Source organism: Rhineura floridana, chromosome 19 (genome assembly GCF_030035675.1).
Source record: "Rhineura floridana isolate rRhiFlo1 chromosome 19, rRhiFlo1.hap2, whole genome shotgun sequence".
Taxonomy (NCBI): Eukaryota; Metazoa; Chordata; class Lepidosauria; order Squamata; family Rhineuridae; genus Rhineura; species Rhineura floridana.
In genome coordinates, this window is record NC_084498.1 from 4,724,704 (window position 1) to 4,737,399 (window position 12,696).

The 12,696-nt window shown below is 45.9% G+C and overlaps 1 protein-coding gene across 4 annotated transcripts in view; it reads left to right on the plus strand.

The window, feature by feature from the left end:
- Positions 1-12,696, plus strand: part of TMEM116 (transmembrane protein 116) — a 72,649-nt gene that overhangs the window by 34,936 nt on the left and 25,017 nt on the right. For all 4 annotated transcript variants that reach the window (XM_061602707.1, XM_061602704.1, XM_061602706.1 and 1 more), the window contains exons 6-7: positions 8,747-8,796; positions 11,248-11,331. In XM_061602707.1, coding sequence (XP_061458691.1) covers positions 8,747-8,796; positions 11,248-11,331 — 134 coding nt within the window. The remainder of the gene's footprint in view (positions 1-8,746; positions 8,797-11,247; positions 11,332-12,696) is intronic.

The following is a 12,696-nucleotide window of genomic DNA, read 5'->3' on the forward strand; positions in this document are numbered from 1 at the left end:
CGATCATATGATCTGTAACATGCGATACAGCCTTCTGCGGCAGGTTACTGTGAACACTTTGGGTCTCGAGCAATGATCCTTGATGTAAGATTAAGGATATTACGAGTACAACTTTCTGTGTTTTTATTGGGAGAAAGTTGCAGGGTTTGGGGTTTACCTTTTGATCTGCTCCCAGATGAGAGAGTAAGTCAAACACTTCCATCCGCGCATATGCAGGCAATGTTTGGTGGAGTTTGGCTGGGACGGCCCACAAAGGAACAGTTACTGTTTACAATTTATTTATTATTTATTATTTGATTTATATACCGCCCTTCCTCCTGGCAGGAGGCCAGGATGGCAATATTAGTAACCTGAGCATAGCAGGTTGGCCAGGACAGAGGGAGGCACAAGAGCTCTCCTTCGTCGTCATTTGCCCTCGAACAACACTCTTGAGGAGTGAGCGTCAGTGTTTGGGAATGGAAAGACCCAGTTCTGAGAAAAAAACACAAACTTGGAGGACAAGCTAAATAAATACTCCACCTGCTCTGTGATCAGCAATTCCTTCACACCTGGCTACACTTGGAATCAGCTGCTGTCTGACACCACCCTCCTCAGAGCACAAGGAGCCCTTTGTTAAACCTCTTGCAGGCGGAGGCAGCAGCCAGATTTGTGAGCTCCTCACCACCCCCTAGAGCCCAGGTGGGCAGAAGGTAGACCAGGAAACTACTAGTAGGTCTCTGGATAATTTTCAGGAGATCATCAAAGGGTTTCTGACTTCCAGTTATCTACCAACAGCAAGAACCCAACAAACTAACCCCTCCCCCAAATTGGGTTGATGGAAAAATGCTTGGGGGAAAATCAGGAGTGGACATTCATGTGGAAGGACGTGGGAGCTTGGTTCTGGTACTAATCACAAATTTCTGGGCTGAGCGTGTGCCCAGAGGCACCCTAGTCCTTCATACTTGTCTGCCCAGGTGAGCCACTGTTTTTGCACCTGGCTACATTTGCACCTGCCTGTTTTTGTACCTGGGCCTTGGAGTAAAAGTTAAAAACAAAATAGATCCCCTGCAAGCCGGAAATCTGCCCACCCCTGCCCCAAAGGGTAAGAAATCCCATTTGCTCTTGTGTTCTGCCAGTCAGAGGGGTTAGCAACTCCTCCATTGCCATTAGTTAATTTTCTGCCTTTATTGACCAAACAGGTAAACTGAGTAAGAATGTTAAGAAGTATAACATGGGAACAATTTCTTTCTTTCAACTGTATCTTTTACTTGATTGATGTCATGGCCTGGCTCTGACCTGGCGTCAGATGCCAACTCTTCCAAGGAAGGACCAGACTTCCCATTGAGGGGGTAGTGGGGCAGGCACTGGAAATCCTGAGAGTGCTGGAGGAGCCTCCCCAGGGCTGCCTGCAAAGAATCCTCTTGAGGGGTCCTTGGGGTGGGTTCCAGTCCAGGTGTCGATGGATGAGCCTCTGTTGAAGTCCAGTAAAGTTTTCCTCCAGCCCCCGAGAGTGCAGGGGCCTAAAAAAATCAGGCCTGTGCCACAGATCTCTGCGAAAGGGCACTTGAGAGCCCAAAGTTGCCTTGAGACATAGGTCTCAAGGACTCCTTATGAATAAGGTGCTCCTTGAGCGGAAGGCCTCTCAGAGCACCCTTCAAAACCAGCAACTGGGATTAGGCCTGGGAGGCCAGGCTATCTCAGCCCTTACTTAAAAAAAAGTGTGTGTTTTCAGTGTGCACAAACACAACAATGCACCTCAACAGAACAAAACATTAAAAAAAAAAAAAACCCAGACAGCTTACAGGGATTATTTCAGATCTGAACTTCCGTTCCCTGATAGTCCTGCAAGAATGTTATAAGTACGCAGAATACGATGTCAATGTCTGAGTGTCCAATCCAGCAGAAAACAGATTACTGTACCACTCTTGACCCCATTTCCAGGTCCCTAAATCCTCTGCTCAATGGTAGTCCACACAGAACAATTTCCACCTTCACCCTCTCTCCCAAAACCTTTGAAAGGCAGGCGCAAGCATCAAAGCCAAGTGGTGGTGTCTGGTGTACTGGATAAAGCAGAAATCTAGTACATTATCCTTGCCCTTGGCTACCTTCCAGTTACATGTTAATTTTTCGGCTACAGCAATTTGCTGTACCAGTTCTCCATTGTCAATCTGTTTGCATCCTTCCAGTTTTTGGCCAACTCTAATCTGGAAACCATAAGCATGAAAGTTATTCCGTTTTTGCGCATCACCTCCTTATTATGAGCCCCCCCCATATGTTTAGGAGTATCTCAGGCAGTTGTGAGACCTTTATTGAAAAAACCTTCCCTGGACCCCTTAAACATGAATAACTACCGGCAAGTGTCCAATATTCCATTCTTGGGTAAGGTAATAGAGCGTGTGGTGGCCTCCCAGCTCCAGAGATTCCTGGATGAAACAGAGTATCTAGATCCATTTCAATCTGGTTTCAGGCCTGGGTATGGGATGGAGACGGCTTTGGTCGCCTTGGTGGACGACCTACGCAGAGAACTGGACAGGGGGAGGGTGTCCCTGTTGGTTCTGCTGGACCTCTCAGCGGCTTTCGATACCATCGACCATGGTATCCTCCTGGACCGCCTAGCTGGGATGGGACTTGGGGCCACTGTTTTGCAGAGGCTCCGGTCATTCCTGGAGGGGCGAACCCAGAAGGTGGTATTGGGGGACTCCTGTTGGACTCCTTGGCCGCTGGCTTGTGGAGGCCTTCAGGGCTCAATTTTGTCCCCGATGTTATTTAACATCTACATGAAACCGCTGGGAGAGGTTGTTCGGGCGTTTGGAGTTCGGTGCCACCAGTACACTGATGACACCCAACTCTATTTCTCTTTTCCACCTTCTTCCAAGGAAGCTTTCTTAGTTTTAAACCGGTGTCTGACGTCAGTTGTGGATTGGATAAGGGTGAACAAATTGAGGCTTAATCCAGACAAGACAGAGGTGCTCCTGGTCAGTCATAAGGCAGATCAGGGAATACGGATACAGCCTGTGCTGGATGGGGTTATACTCCCCCTGAAGACACAGGTTCACAGTTTGGGTGTCCTCCTGGACTCAGCTTTAAATTTGGATTCCCAGGTTTCTGCAGTGGCCAGGAGGGCTTTTGCACATTTGAGATTAGTGCGCCAACTGCGCCCGTTCCTTGACCCGTCCAATCTGGCCACAGTGACACATGCCTTAGTCACATCCCGTTTAGATTACTGTAACACGCTCTACGTGGGGCTGCCTCTGAAGACTGCTCGGAAACTTCAGCTGGTACAACGTGCTGCAGCCAGAATGTTAACTGGGGCTGATTACAGGGACCATACAACTCCCCTGTTAAAAAAGCTCCACTGGCTGCCAGTTTGTTTCCAGACACAATTCAAAGTGCTGGTGTTGACCTATAAAGCCCTACACGGCTTGGGTCCAGGCTATTTGTCAGACTGCATCGCCCTCTATGTGCCTGCCTGGGCCCTGAGATCTTCAGGAGAGGCCCTTCTTTCAATACCTTCATCCGCACAAGTACAACTAGTGAGGATACGAGATAGGGCCTTCTCGGTGGCCGCCCCTAGGCTTTGGAATTCCCTCCCTAAGGAGATAAGAAGCCTCTTCCCTGTAGTCCTTTCATCGACAGGTAGAAACTTTCTTATTTCAGCAAGGCTTTGATTCCGAAGGCGGCTAAGGATAGGCCCAAAAGGAGGTCATATTGCTCTTGCGTGTTTATTTTTTAATTATTCTGATTTTATGAGTATAGTTTTTAATTATCAGAAACAGTTTAATGCTATTTTAAATTAAAGTTCATTTTTTAATTATATCTGTCTATATTTATTTATTTATGTATTATATGCTTTTAACTTTGGTAGGTTTTAATTGTATCTGTTTTTTATCTGGAAGCCGCTGTGAATTCCAATTTGGAAAAATGGCGGGGTATAAATAAAGTTAATAAATAAATAAATAAATAAATTACTTTGAGCTTCCCAGTTGCTGGAACAACACTGGCCCTTCGCTCTGTGCAGTCCAGCGGTTTGTTCCTGCTGCTTACCCTTTCTAATACCTTACTTTGCCTCATGACCCTGCCACTGGACTAGTGACGGGTGATTGTCAGTTTGGTTTTTCTCAGTGTTTCATTTTTCCACATCTGTTTGCCATTTTTCCCCCCTTTAAAAAGTCCTCATGAAAATTAATCCCTTGATGTACACATTTTCATACACATTAATTGGAGAAATGCATCACAGGAGTGCAAGTTTTGAAGGACAGCTTTGATTCAGTTCACGTATTATTTGGAAAATGTGAATGACATAGATTCATATTACAATCCCAAGCAAACTGAATTTTTCCTCCATCCCTATATTGGACTGTGCCCACACTTGCACTCCCTCTCTGTGCTTGTCCTCAGCTTCTCCTGAAGAACCTGCATACTGTGTTTGGATTGCCCGGATATCCAGCTGTTACCAGACAAAAGTAGGGCAGTAAATCAATTAGGCCAGTGATTCCCAAAACTTTTTCCCCACAGACCCCTTGCAAATTGCTGAGGATCTTGGAATTCAAACTGAAATACAATAAAATGCAATATAAGAAATAAAAGAGGCAATTAAAATACAATTAAAAATCAATATAATTATTTAATTTGATGGATGCAGCAGCATCCATCTGCAGCCACAGATTCATAGACCTGCCACAGACCACCTGAATTAAGCTCATGGACCTCTGGTGGTGCACAGACTGCACTTTGGGAACCCCTGAATTAGATTGATCAACTAAAAACCTTTTAATTGACTACAAAGGTAGCCTCAATTAAAGTTTTTAATTTTTAAAAAGCACAATTGTTTCTGAAAACTATGGGTGACAAAAGCCAGCTTAAAAATGTATTCTCACTGGAGAGTCACAGGATCATAGAATAGTAGCTGGAAGGGGCCTATAAGGCCATCAAGTCCAAGCCCCTGCTCAATGCAGGAATCCAAATCAAAGCATTGTGAGAAAAGGAATGTGTCTTCTAAGAAGCTGGTCCATGACTCATATGTACATCTTTTTGAAATCCAAGCCAGCTTGCGTTCATCTTCAGAACTGTTGCTTTGTTCCTCATGCACAAACGTGTGTAGATTTGATTGATGAACCCGTTAAGCGACTAACAATGCAATCCTGTACATATCTGCTGGGAAGTAAATCCCATTCAGTCCAATGAGACTTGCTCCCAGTTACGTGTGTAGTGGATTGCAGCCAAAAACTCAGATGGTTAACCAGCGAAGGAACCTGAAAGACACTATTCCACAAAAGGCTCTGCCTCATGTACTGTGGGATCTTACCTCTTTAAAAGAAGATGCCAAGAGCCAGGTTTCCCTGGGCAATCTCAAAAATCAAGGGAAAGGGTTGTATGGAGATGTTCCTGTTGGACCCAGGGCCGGCCCTATTGTCAGACAGAATGAGGCAGTAGCCAGATGGTGTGTGTGTGTGTGTGAGAGAGAGAGAGAGGGGGGGGGAGGGAGGGAGAAGGGGAGAGAGGGGGGGGAGAGGGAGGGAGATATTGGAGAACAGAGCTGTATGGGTGGTGGAGGGCACTGCCCTATTGCCAGCATCCAAGCAAGAGTCAATCGCCAATCTACTAGGCTTTTGTGTGAAGTCTAGGAGGAGGCGCCATCTTGTCCTTTGCCTCGGCTAACAAAATGTTATGAGCCCTCCCTGACTGGGCCCATTCAATTCAGGGCTTCAGAGAAGTATTGGGAAGGCACGACCCTCCAGATGTTGCTGGACTCTGTCTCCTCTCATGCCTGACTCTTGACCGGGGCTGTTGAGAGTTGGAGTCCCTGACGAGTCCTACAAGAGCAATGCTGGACTGAAGCTAGGTCTGTGGAGTCGGTATGTCAAACCTTCGACTCCGACTCCTCTATTTTTCTACTGTCCGACTTTGACTCCTACATAAATGGCAAATGTATATTAATGTATTAATATTAATAAATTAATTTTAATAGTAAAATATTAATTTTATTTTGAAGTCGGAGTCAGTACATTTCTACCGACTCTGACTCCACCCAAAATTGCTTCCGACTCCAACTCTGACTCCACAGCCCTGACTGAGGTGGAGGAGGAAGCTGGCAGGCAGGGCCATTCCCTGGCCTGGTTGTTGTGAGTAAGAAGGCAGAGAGGGAAGTGGGGGATAGCTGAGAGGTTGTTGGGCCACCAGAGCTCTAGGTCACCTTCCTCTGCTTTTCTCTCTCTGTTCTGTCCACTTCAGCCTTCTCATTACCAGTAAATCCAGACCTGGGGGGAAAGCCAGAGAAGGAAAATAGGGATCTTCCTTATTGCAGGTCAGATTATTTGTCCATTGGACCCGGAACTTTCTCTCAGCCGTCACTCTAGGATCTTGGGGATTTTCTACCACTGAGCTCCAGGCCCTTCCCTCTTTAGGCATAGGAAGCTGTCTTATGAGAAAGCACACCCAAAGGGGTACTGGCTGTGTCCATTTGGACTATGCCCTGGCTCTGACTTCTGGAATCCTGTTTGGCTTACTGTGGCTTCAGTCGTGCCTGTGTGGACCATGCCTTTTCCTCAGCAGCCAAGGGCTCTATAGCTTGCAATTGACAAACTGGCATTCCTGGAGGCTTGGAGGCAATGATTCACCGGAGGTTCCCACAACAGCCGGTCTACACTTCAGAGCCCACCCAACAGCTTACACAGTCCCCAGGGGGACTTTTCAGTTTGTTTCTCTAAGAATAGCGCCTCCGCTGACCACAAGCCACAGCAAGAATTGGAGGAAATTAGAGGAAACGAATTTCCTTAGCTCCACCTCTGCTTTTTTTTTGGATGGGCATTCTAATGAATTACCTCTGGAACAGCGTCCTTGTGTGTTTTGTAATGCTCAGTGTTCATTTTATAAAAATCCTTGTGGAATTTTTGCAGGAGTTTAGTTGTAGGAAGCACTTTGTCCCACCGACTGAGTTTGCATGCTTTTTGTTGTTTGGTAATGAAAATGATTTTGCGTGTTTCTCTATTGCGCACCAGCAGCCAGGTAATTGAGGCCTAAATTTGTAGCTCAGCTCTGAACGGTTGAGGCAGGAGATAAGGCATCACACGAGGAGCTGTGCCAGAGGCACTGCTATCAACAGCACCTTCTCTCCACTTGCTATGCATCTAACCTCAGAGCCACAGGCACCTGGAGAAAGGCATCCAGGGATTAACAAAATACTTGGGGAGGCATCTGGGGCACTGGGCACTGTACTTTAGCCTTGGCTCCCTAGCTACTGTTGGACCACAACTCCCATCCACCTTGGCCCAGCTGCCTGGGGTTGATGGGAGTTGTAGTCCAACAACAGCTGAGGACCCACTAGGGCAGCCTTTCCCAACTAGTGGGCCACCAGATGTTGTTGGACCACAACTCCTTTCAGCCTCAACCAGCATTGCCGATGGTCAGAAAAGATGGGAATTGTGGTCCAACAACATCTGGTGGCCCACTAGTTGGGAAAGGCTGCTCTAGGGGGACAGGTGCTTCTTCAGCAATCTAGGTCCCTTCCAATTGCACTTAGAAACAGACCAACAGTCAGTGAAGTTCTTTCAAAACTGTCCATACGTTTTCTAAAGCCAGTCCCCATAAACAAGGCAGCATCCATACTGGGATTCATGCATTTGAATATTGCAAAGCTCTGTATGTGGGGCTACCCTTGCTCCTGGCCCAGAAGCTCCAGCTGGTGCAAAATACTGCAGCTAGACCAGATCGTAGGTATATAAGAAGAACTCTGCTGGATCAAGCCAAAGGCCCATCTCATCAAGCATCTTGTTTTTACAATGGCCAACCAAATGCCTCTGGGAAGCCTGTGAGCAGGAAATGAGTGCAGCAGCAGTCACCCGCTTGAGATTCCCAGGAATTGGCATTCAGAGGCATACTGCCTACAACATTGGAAGCAGAACATAGTTGTCATGGCTAGTAGCCAAGGGCATCCACATAAATATTTTTTGGGGGGTCTATGAATTGTTGCTACAGGCCATTGGCAACCAACTCCACCCACAGAATTCAGGGAGGGGGCAAGTGCCCTCTGCCGCCTCCCTGCGGATCACCTTGCTAGTAACCACTGGTAGCCTTACCCTCCATGAATTTGTCTAATCCCCTTTTAAAGGCATCCAAGTTGGTAACTGTCACTATATCTTCTGGGAGTTGCAGAGTTTAATTATCAGCTGCGTGATGTTATAAGGTGTGTGCTGAAGATGCTTCCCTTTCTTGATACATCACTGCCTAGGTCAAAACCTTGCCCCTTTTAAAAAGGCGGTAAGAAACCTTAAAAGCTTCTTCCCTTTTGGGATGATGCTGGTACCAATTTTTGTACTGAAATATATGCAGAATGGTAAATAAGCTTTTAGTGGCTGAAATATGTATGACAGGACATATCCTGGGGGGTTTCCCGTGCCAGTTAAAAATCAGTTTTATTTGCCCTGGTTGTTAATGTGTTCACTGTTGGAAATGGACATGTCTGTGGTGTGATTTTTATGTGTGTTGATGTTTTAATGTTTTATTGGTCTATATAATTTATGTGTGATTATGTGTTATATTTTTATAGCGTACCCTGCTCTGAAATTATTTGAATGAACAGCAGGCAAGAAATCTTTTCAATAAGTAGGAAAATACATTTTAAAATATAATTTGCAATTTCCCCCACCATATTAATACACTTTCTTTTACGCATGTCAAAATGGTGAGTACCTGTCTTGAGTAAAAATGATGCAAAGAGACAAATTGTGGTATTAACACCCTTGTGTCTATTTCCCCCCACCTTTTGTAGATTTTAAGCTACACAAATCACATTGGCCGAACAGCAATCATTTTGTGTAGGTAAGTTTAAATTGTTTGGAATAGCACCATCTCCGTTCAGAAAAGCAAAAATAGTATGTATTTAAACAAAGTAACCAAACAACAACAAACACGCCTAATTTCACATGACTGAATTGGGCCCAATCTGTTGGGAACAGCTCCTGTGCAAGCTCATTTAAACGGTATGGGAGTTGTGCAAAAAGTATGGGCACAGCTGGCCGGCTACAGACAGTTTTGAGGGGAGAATGCAGGGCTTTGCAAAATGAGGGCTCCAGCCAGGATGTAGCAGAATAACTGTCAGTAATTGATTCCAAATGGGGAGATTCAGTTTCCCTGCGTCCCGTTGGGACCTCGCAAGAAAAAGGAGCCTTCTCTCTGCTGTGCTTAGGGTGCCCCCATTGTGGGTGGCCAGAAGGTGGTACTGCAGCTTCTAGCTCAGGAGTAGTCAGAGAGCGGTGCCCATAAGGCTGGCAAAGGATGCAGAAAGGTTACATAAAGTCTGAGGTCCCGCTCCGCTTTCCAACCACCCATCACCTGGGTAGAAGAACATGCAGGTTTTCAGACTATGTGCATGTCTGCGCATTGTTTGCTTTGGAAGGGTTGTAAGCTCAGTGGTCGAGCGCATGCTTTGCAAGCAGCTGGCCTCTGGTTTGATCCCCAGTATCTTCCCTCAGCCAGTGGGGTTGGGAATTATGTGTGATGGAGATGTTCTGCCTAATTAATATATTGGAACTCACCACCACAACAGCCACTGGCTTAGGAAGAGAGGTGTGTTAGTAGTCTATTAAGTATGAAAGTAGTCTGTTGGGAATGCATGTTCGGAGGCATTGCACCCCTGAATATCAGCTGCTGGGGAGGGCTGTCGCTCTCATGCCCTGCTTGCTAAATGTCCTGAAGACATCTGATTGGCCACGGTGAGAAGCAGGATTTTGGGCTAACTGGGCCTTTGCCTCTGATCCAGCAGGGCCTTCCTTAAATGGCCCAAAGGTCTGACTCCATATAAGGCAGCTTCAGATGCCATTTCTTTGTTTTCAATGAAAGAAGTTGAAAGTGAGGTGTGTCTTATTAACCAGGGTGCTGTCCATTTCTCCTTCCAGTTTAATCCCTCTCTTATTAATGGCTCCCATGTTTGGGCTGGGCAACAGTTTCGAATGTTATCAAAACGTCACCGCAGAGTGCGACGATCCCACCTTTGGCTCCACCTGTCAGGTTCCCACCTGCTTGTGGCTACCGCCTTTCACTAGGCACCACCTCAAGACACCACCAGTCAGGATCGTCGTTTTTATTTTTTCTCACTCCGCTCTAGCACAGATCTCTCAAGATCCCACTGCTAGGCAGCACCACCAGCCACTCCCTGTAAACAATACTGCTAGAGATTTCGCCTTAGTCTCCCTATGGCTTGTTACTTTGTGTCTGGGTGCCCTTGCTGTCCACAACCCCCCTGTATCTTTGTCTATAAAGCATACAATCCTGGGTTGCTCTGGATACTTGACGATGTTACAGTTTCTTCCTTCACCGCTGCCACCATTAGATACAGTTTCCCTTCAGCCTTGGTAATTACCTTGCCCTCCCTTCTGGTATGTATATCCCCCAGCCAAGGATCAGGCTTTTGGTAAACCAATAAAAGTATTTATTTGATAACACCAGGAAATAACAAGATTACTTTAGGGATGTTTAACAAGCGTATGGTTTCCTATAGTGTCACTCTTATGTTTCCAGTTATATATATTCTGTCCACATATCAGCCTAATAGAACCCAAACCTCCCTCAGAACTCTGTCAACTCAATCCCAACTGCCTCCCACTTCAACTCCTTTCCAATCACTCTCCTCTCAACTTCCCCCACCAAACAGAACCCTGAACCAACTGTCATCCTCTCATTTGTACCTTCAGCCACTCAAACACTCAGCCAATTATCACCCAACATTCTCCCGCATTCTAGTCCATGTACTCCCCCCCTTACTCATTTCACTTACCATATATCCCTATATAAACCCGCTCTTACCATATTTACAGTTTTTAACCTATAAGGACATCACATTGGGAACGTCACATGTGGTGGCTGTAGTGGTGGGATATGAACAAAAGAGAGTCCCTAAACAGTGGTGTGACTGTAAGGAATAACAAATAACGATTACTTGCGAGTGTGTGGCAAAGTGTGTGGCAAAGTGTGTGTGAGCTCCGAGAAACATGGCTGAGTTCATGCACCCCTGAATATCAGCTGCTGGGGAGGGCTGTCGCTCTCATGCCCTGCTTGCTAAATGTCCTGAAGACATCTGATTGGCCACAGTGAGAAGCAGGATTTTGGGCTAACTGGGCCTTTGCCTCTGATCCAGCAGGGCCTTCCTTAGATGGCCCAAAGGTCTGACTCCATATAAGGCAGCTTCAGATGCCATTTCTTTGTTTTCAATGAAAAGAAGTTGAAAGTGAGGTGTGTCTTATTAACCACCCCGGTGTCCATTTCTCCTTCCAGTTTAATTCCTCTCTTATTAATGGCTCCCGTGTTTGGGCTGGGCAACAGTTTCGAATGTTATCAAAATGTCACCGCAGAGCACGGGTGAGTCAATCTGGCCACACTTTAGTTATCTGAGGGTGGGGGTTTTCTTGCTGAACCAACGCTATACCTGCCAATGCATGCAGTGGAGCCCCCAAATAATCAAAACATTTGGAGTGCAACTTGTCTCTGGCCATCTAATGGCAGGAAACAAAAAATGGTCAACATCCAAAGACCTCCAAAGAAAGAAGAAGAAAATCCCAAAATGCTGAGAAAAATGTATTACTTGGGAAAGCCCAACGCGTTTTGGCCTCTAGTATACTTACATAAAATAGTTTGCAGAGATCTCTAATAGCAAAAATGCTTAAATTTACAAGATATCATCCAAAGATGAGTTAGTGATGTATTAAGTACTTACGTTTTAATGCTGTATTTCATGTTGTGATTTGTAATTGTCCATATATATCTATTAATTTAGTTTACGTCTTTTGTATAGCCTGTCCTGCCTGAAGTCGAGGGATTCAGACCCGACCGTGGCTTTTTCTCTTTTTATTAAAGTGATAGATACATCCAAAGCAGTTCACCTCATTAACCTAACTACTCTTTCTAGGAACTCAGATCAGGGAACAGGGATTCAGCCTGTGCTGGATGGGGTTACACTCCCGCTGAAGACACAGGTTCACAGTTTGGGTGTGCTCCTGGACTCAGCTCTGAACTTGGAGGCCCAGGTCTCGGCCGTGGCCAGGAGTGCCTTTGCCCATTTAAGACTAGTGCGCCAGCTGCGCCCGTTCCTGGAAATGCCTGATTTGACTATGGTGATGCATGCCTTAGTTACATCCCGTTTAGACTACTGTAACGCACTCTACGTGGGGCTGCCTTTGAGACTGTTCAGAAACTTAAACTGGTACAAAGAGCTGCAGTCAGAATATTAACAGGGGCTGGTTACCATACAACTCCCTTGTTACAATAGCTCCACTGGCTGCCAGTTTGTTTCCGGTCACAATTCAAAGTGCTGGTTTTGACCTTTAAAGCCCTATACGGCCCAGGTCTGGGCTATTTGTCAGACCGTATCTCCCTATACGAGCCTGCCTGGGCCCTGAGATCTTCAGGAGAGGCCCTTCTCTCAGTCCCAACACCCTCGCAAGTGCGATTGGTGGGGACGCAAGATAGGGCCTTCTCAGTGGCTGCTCCTAGGTTCTGGAACTCCCTTCCTAGGGAGGCACGAATGGCCCCCTCCTTGCCATCCTTCCGTCGGCAAGTAAAGACTTTTTTATTCCGACAGGCTTTTGGGATAGAAGGTGTTTAGGATTGGGCTTTACAAGGCTTGTTTTATTGTTTTATATTATTATTTGTATTATTTTAAATTGTTTTTAGATTTTTAAGTGCCTTTTACGGTTTTAAGGTTGTGCATAGTTTAACTGTATTTTA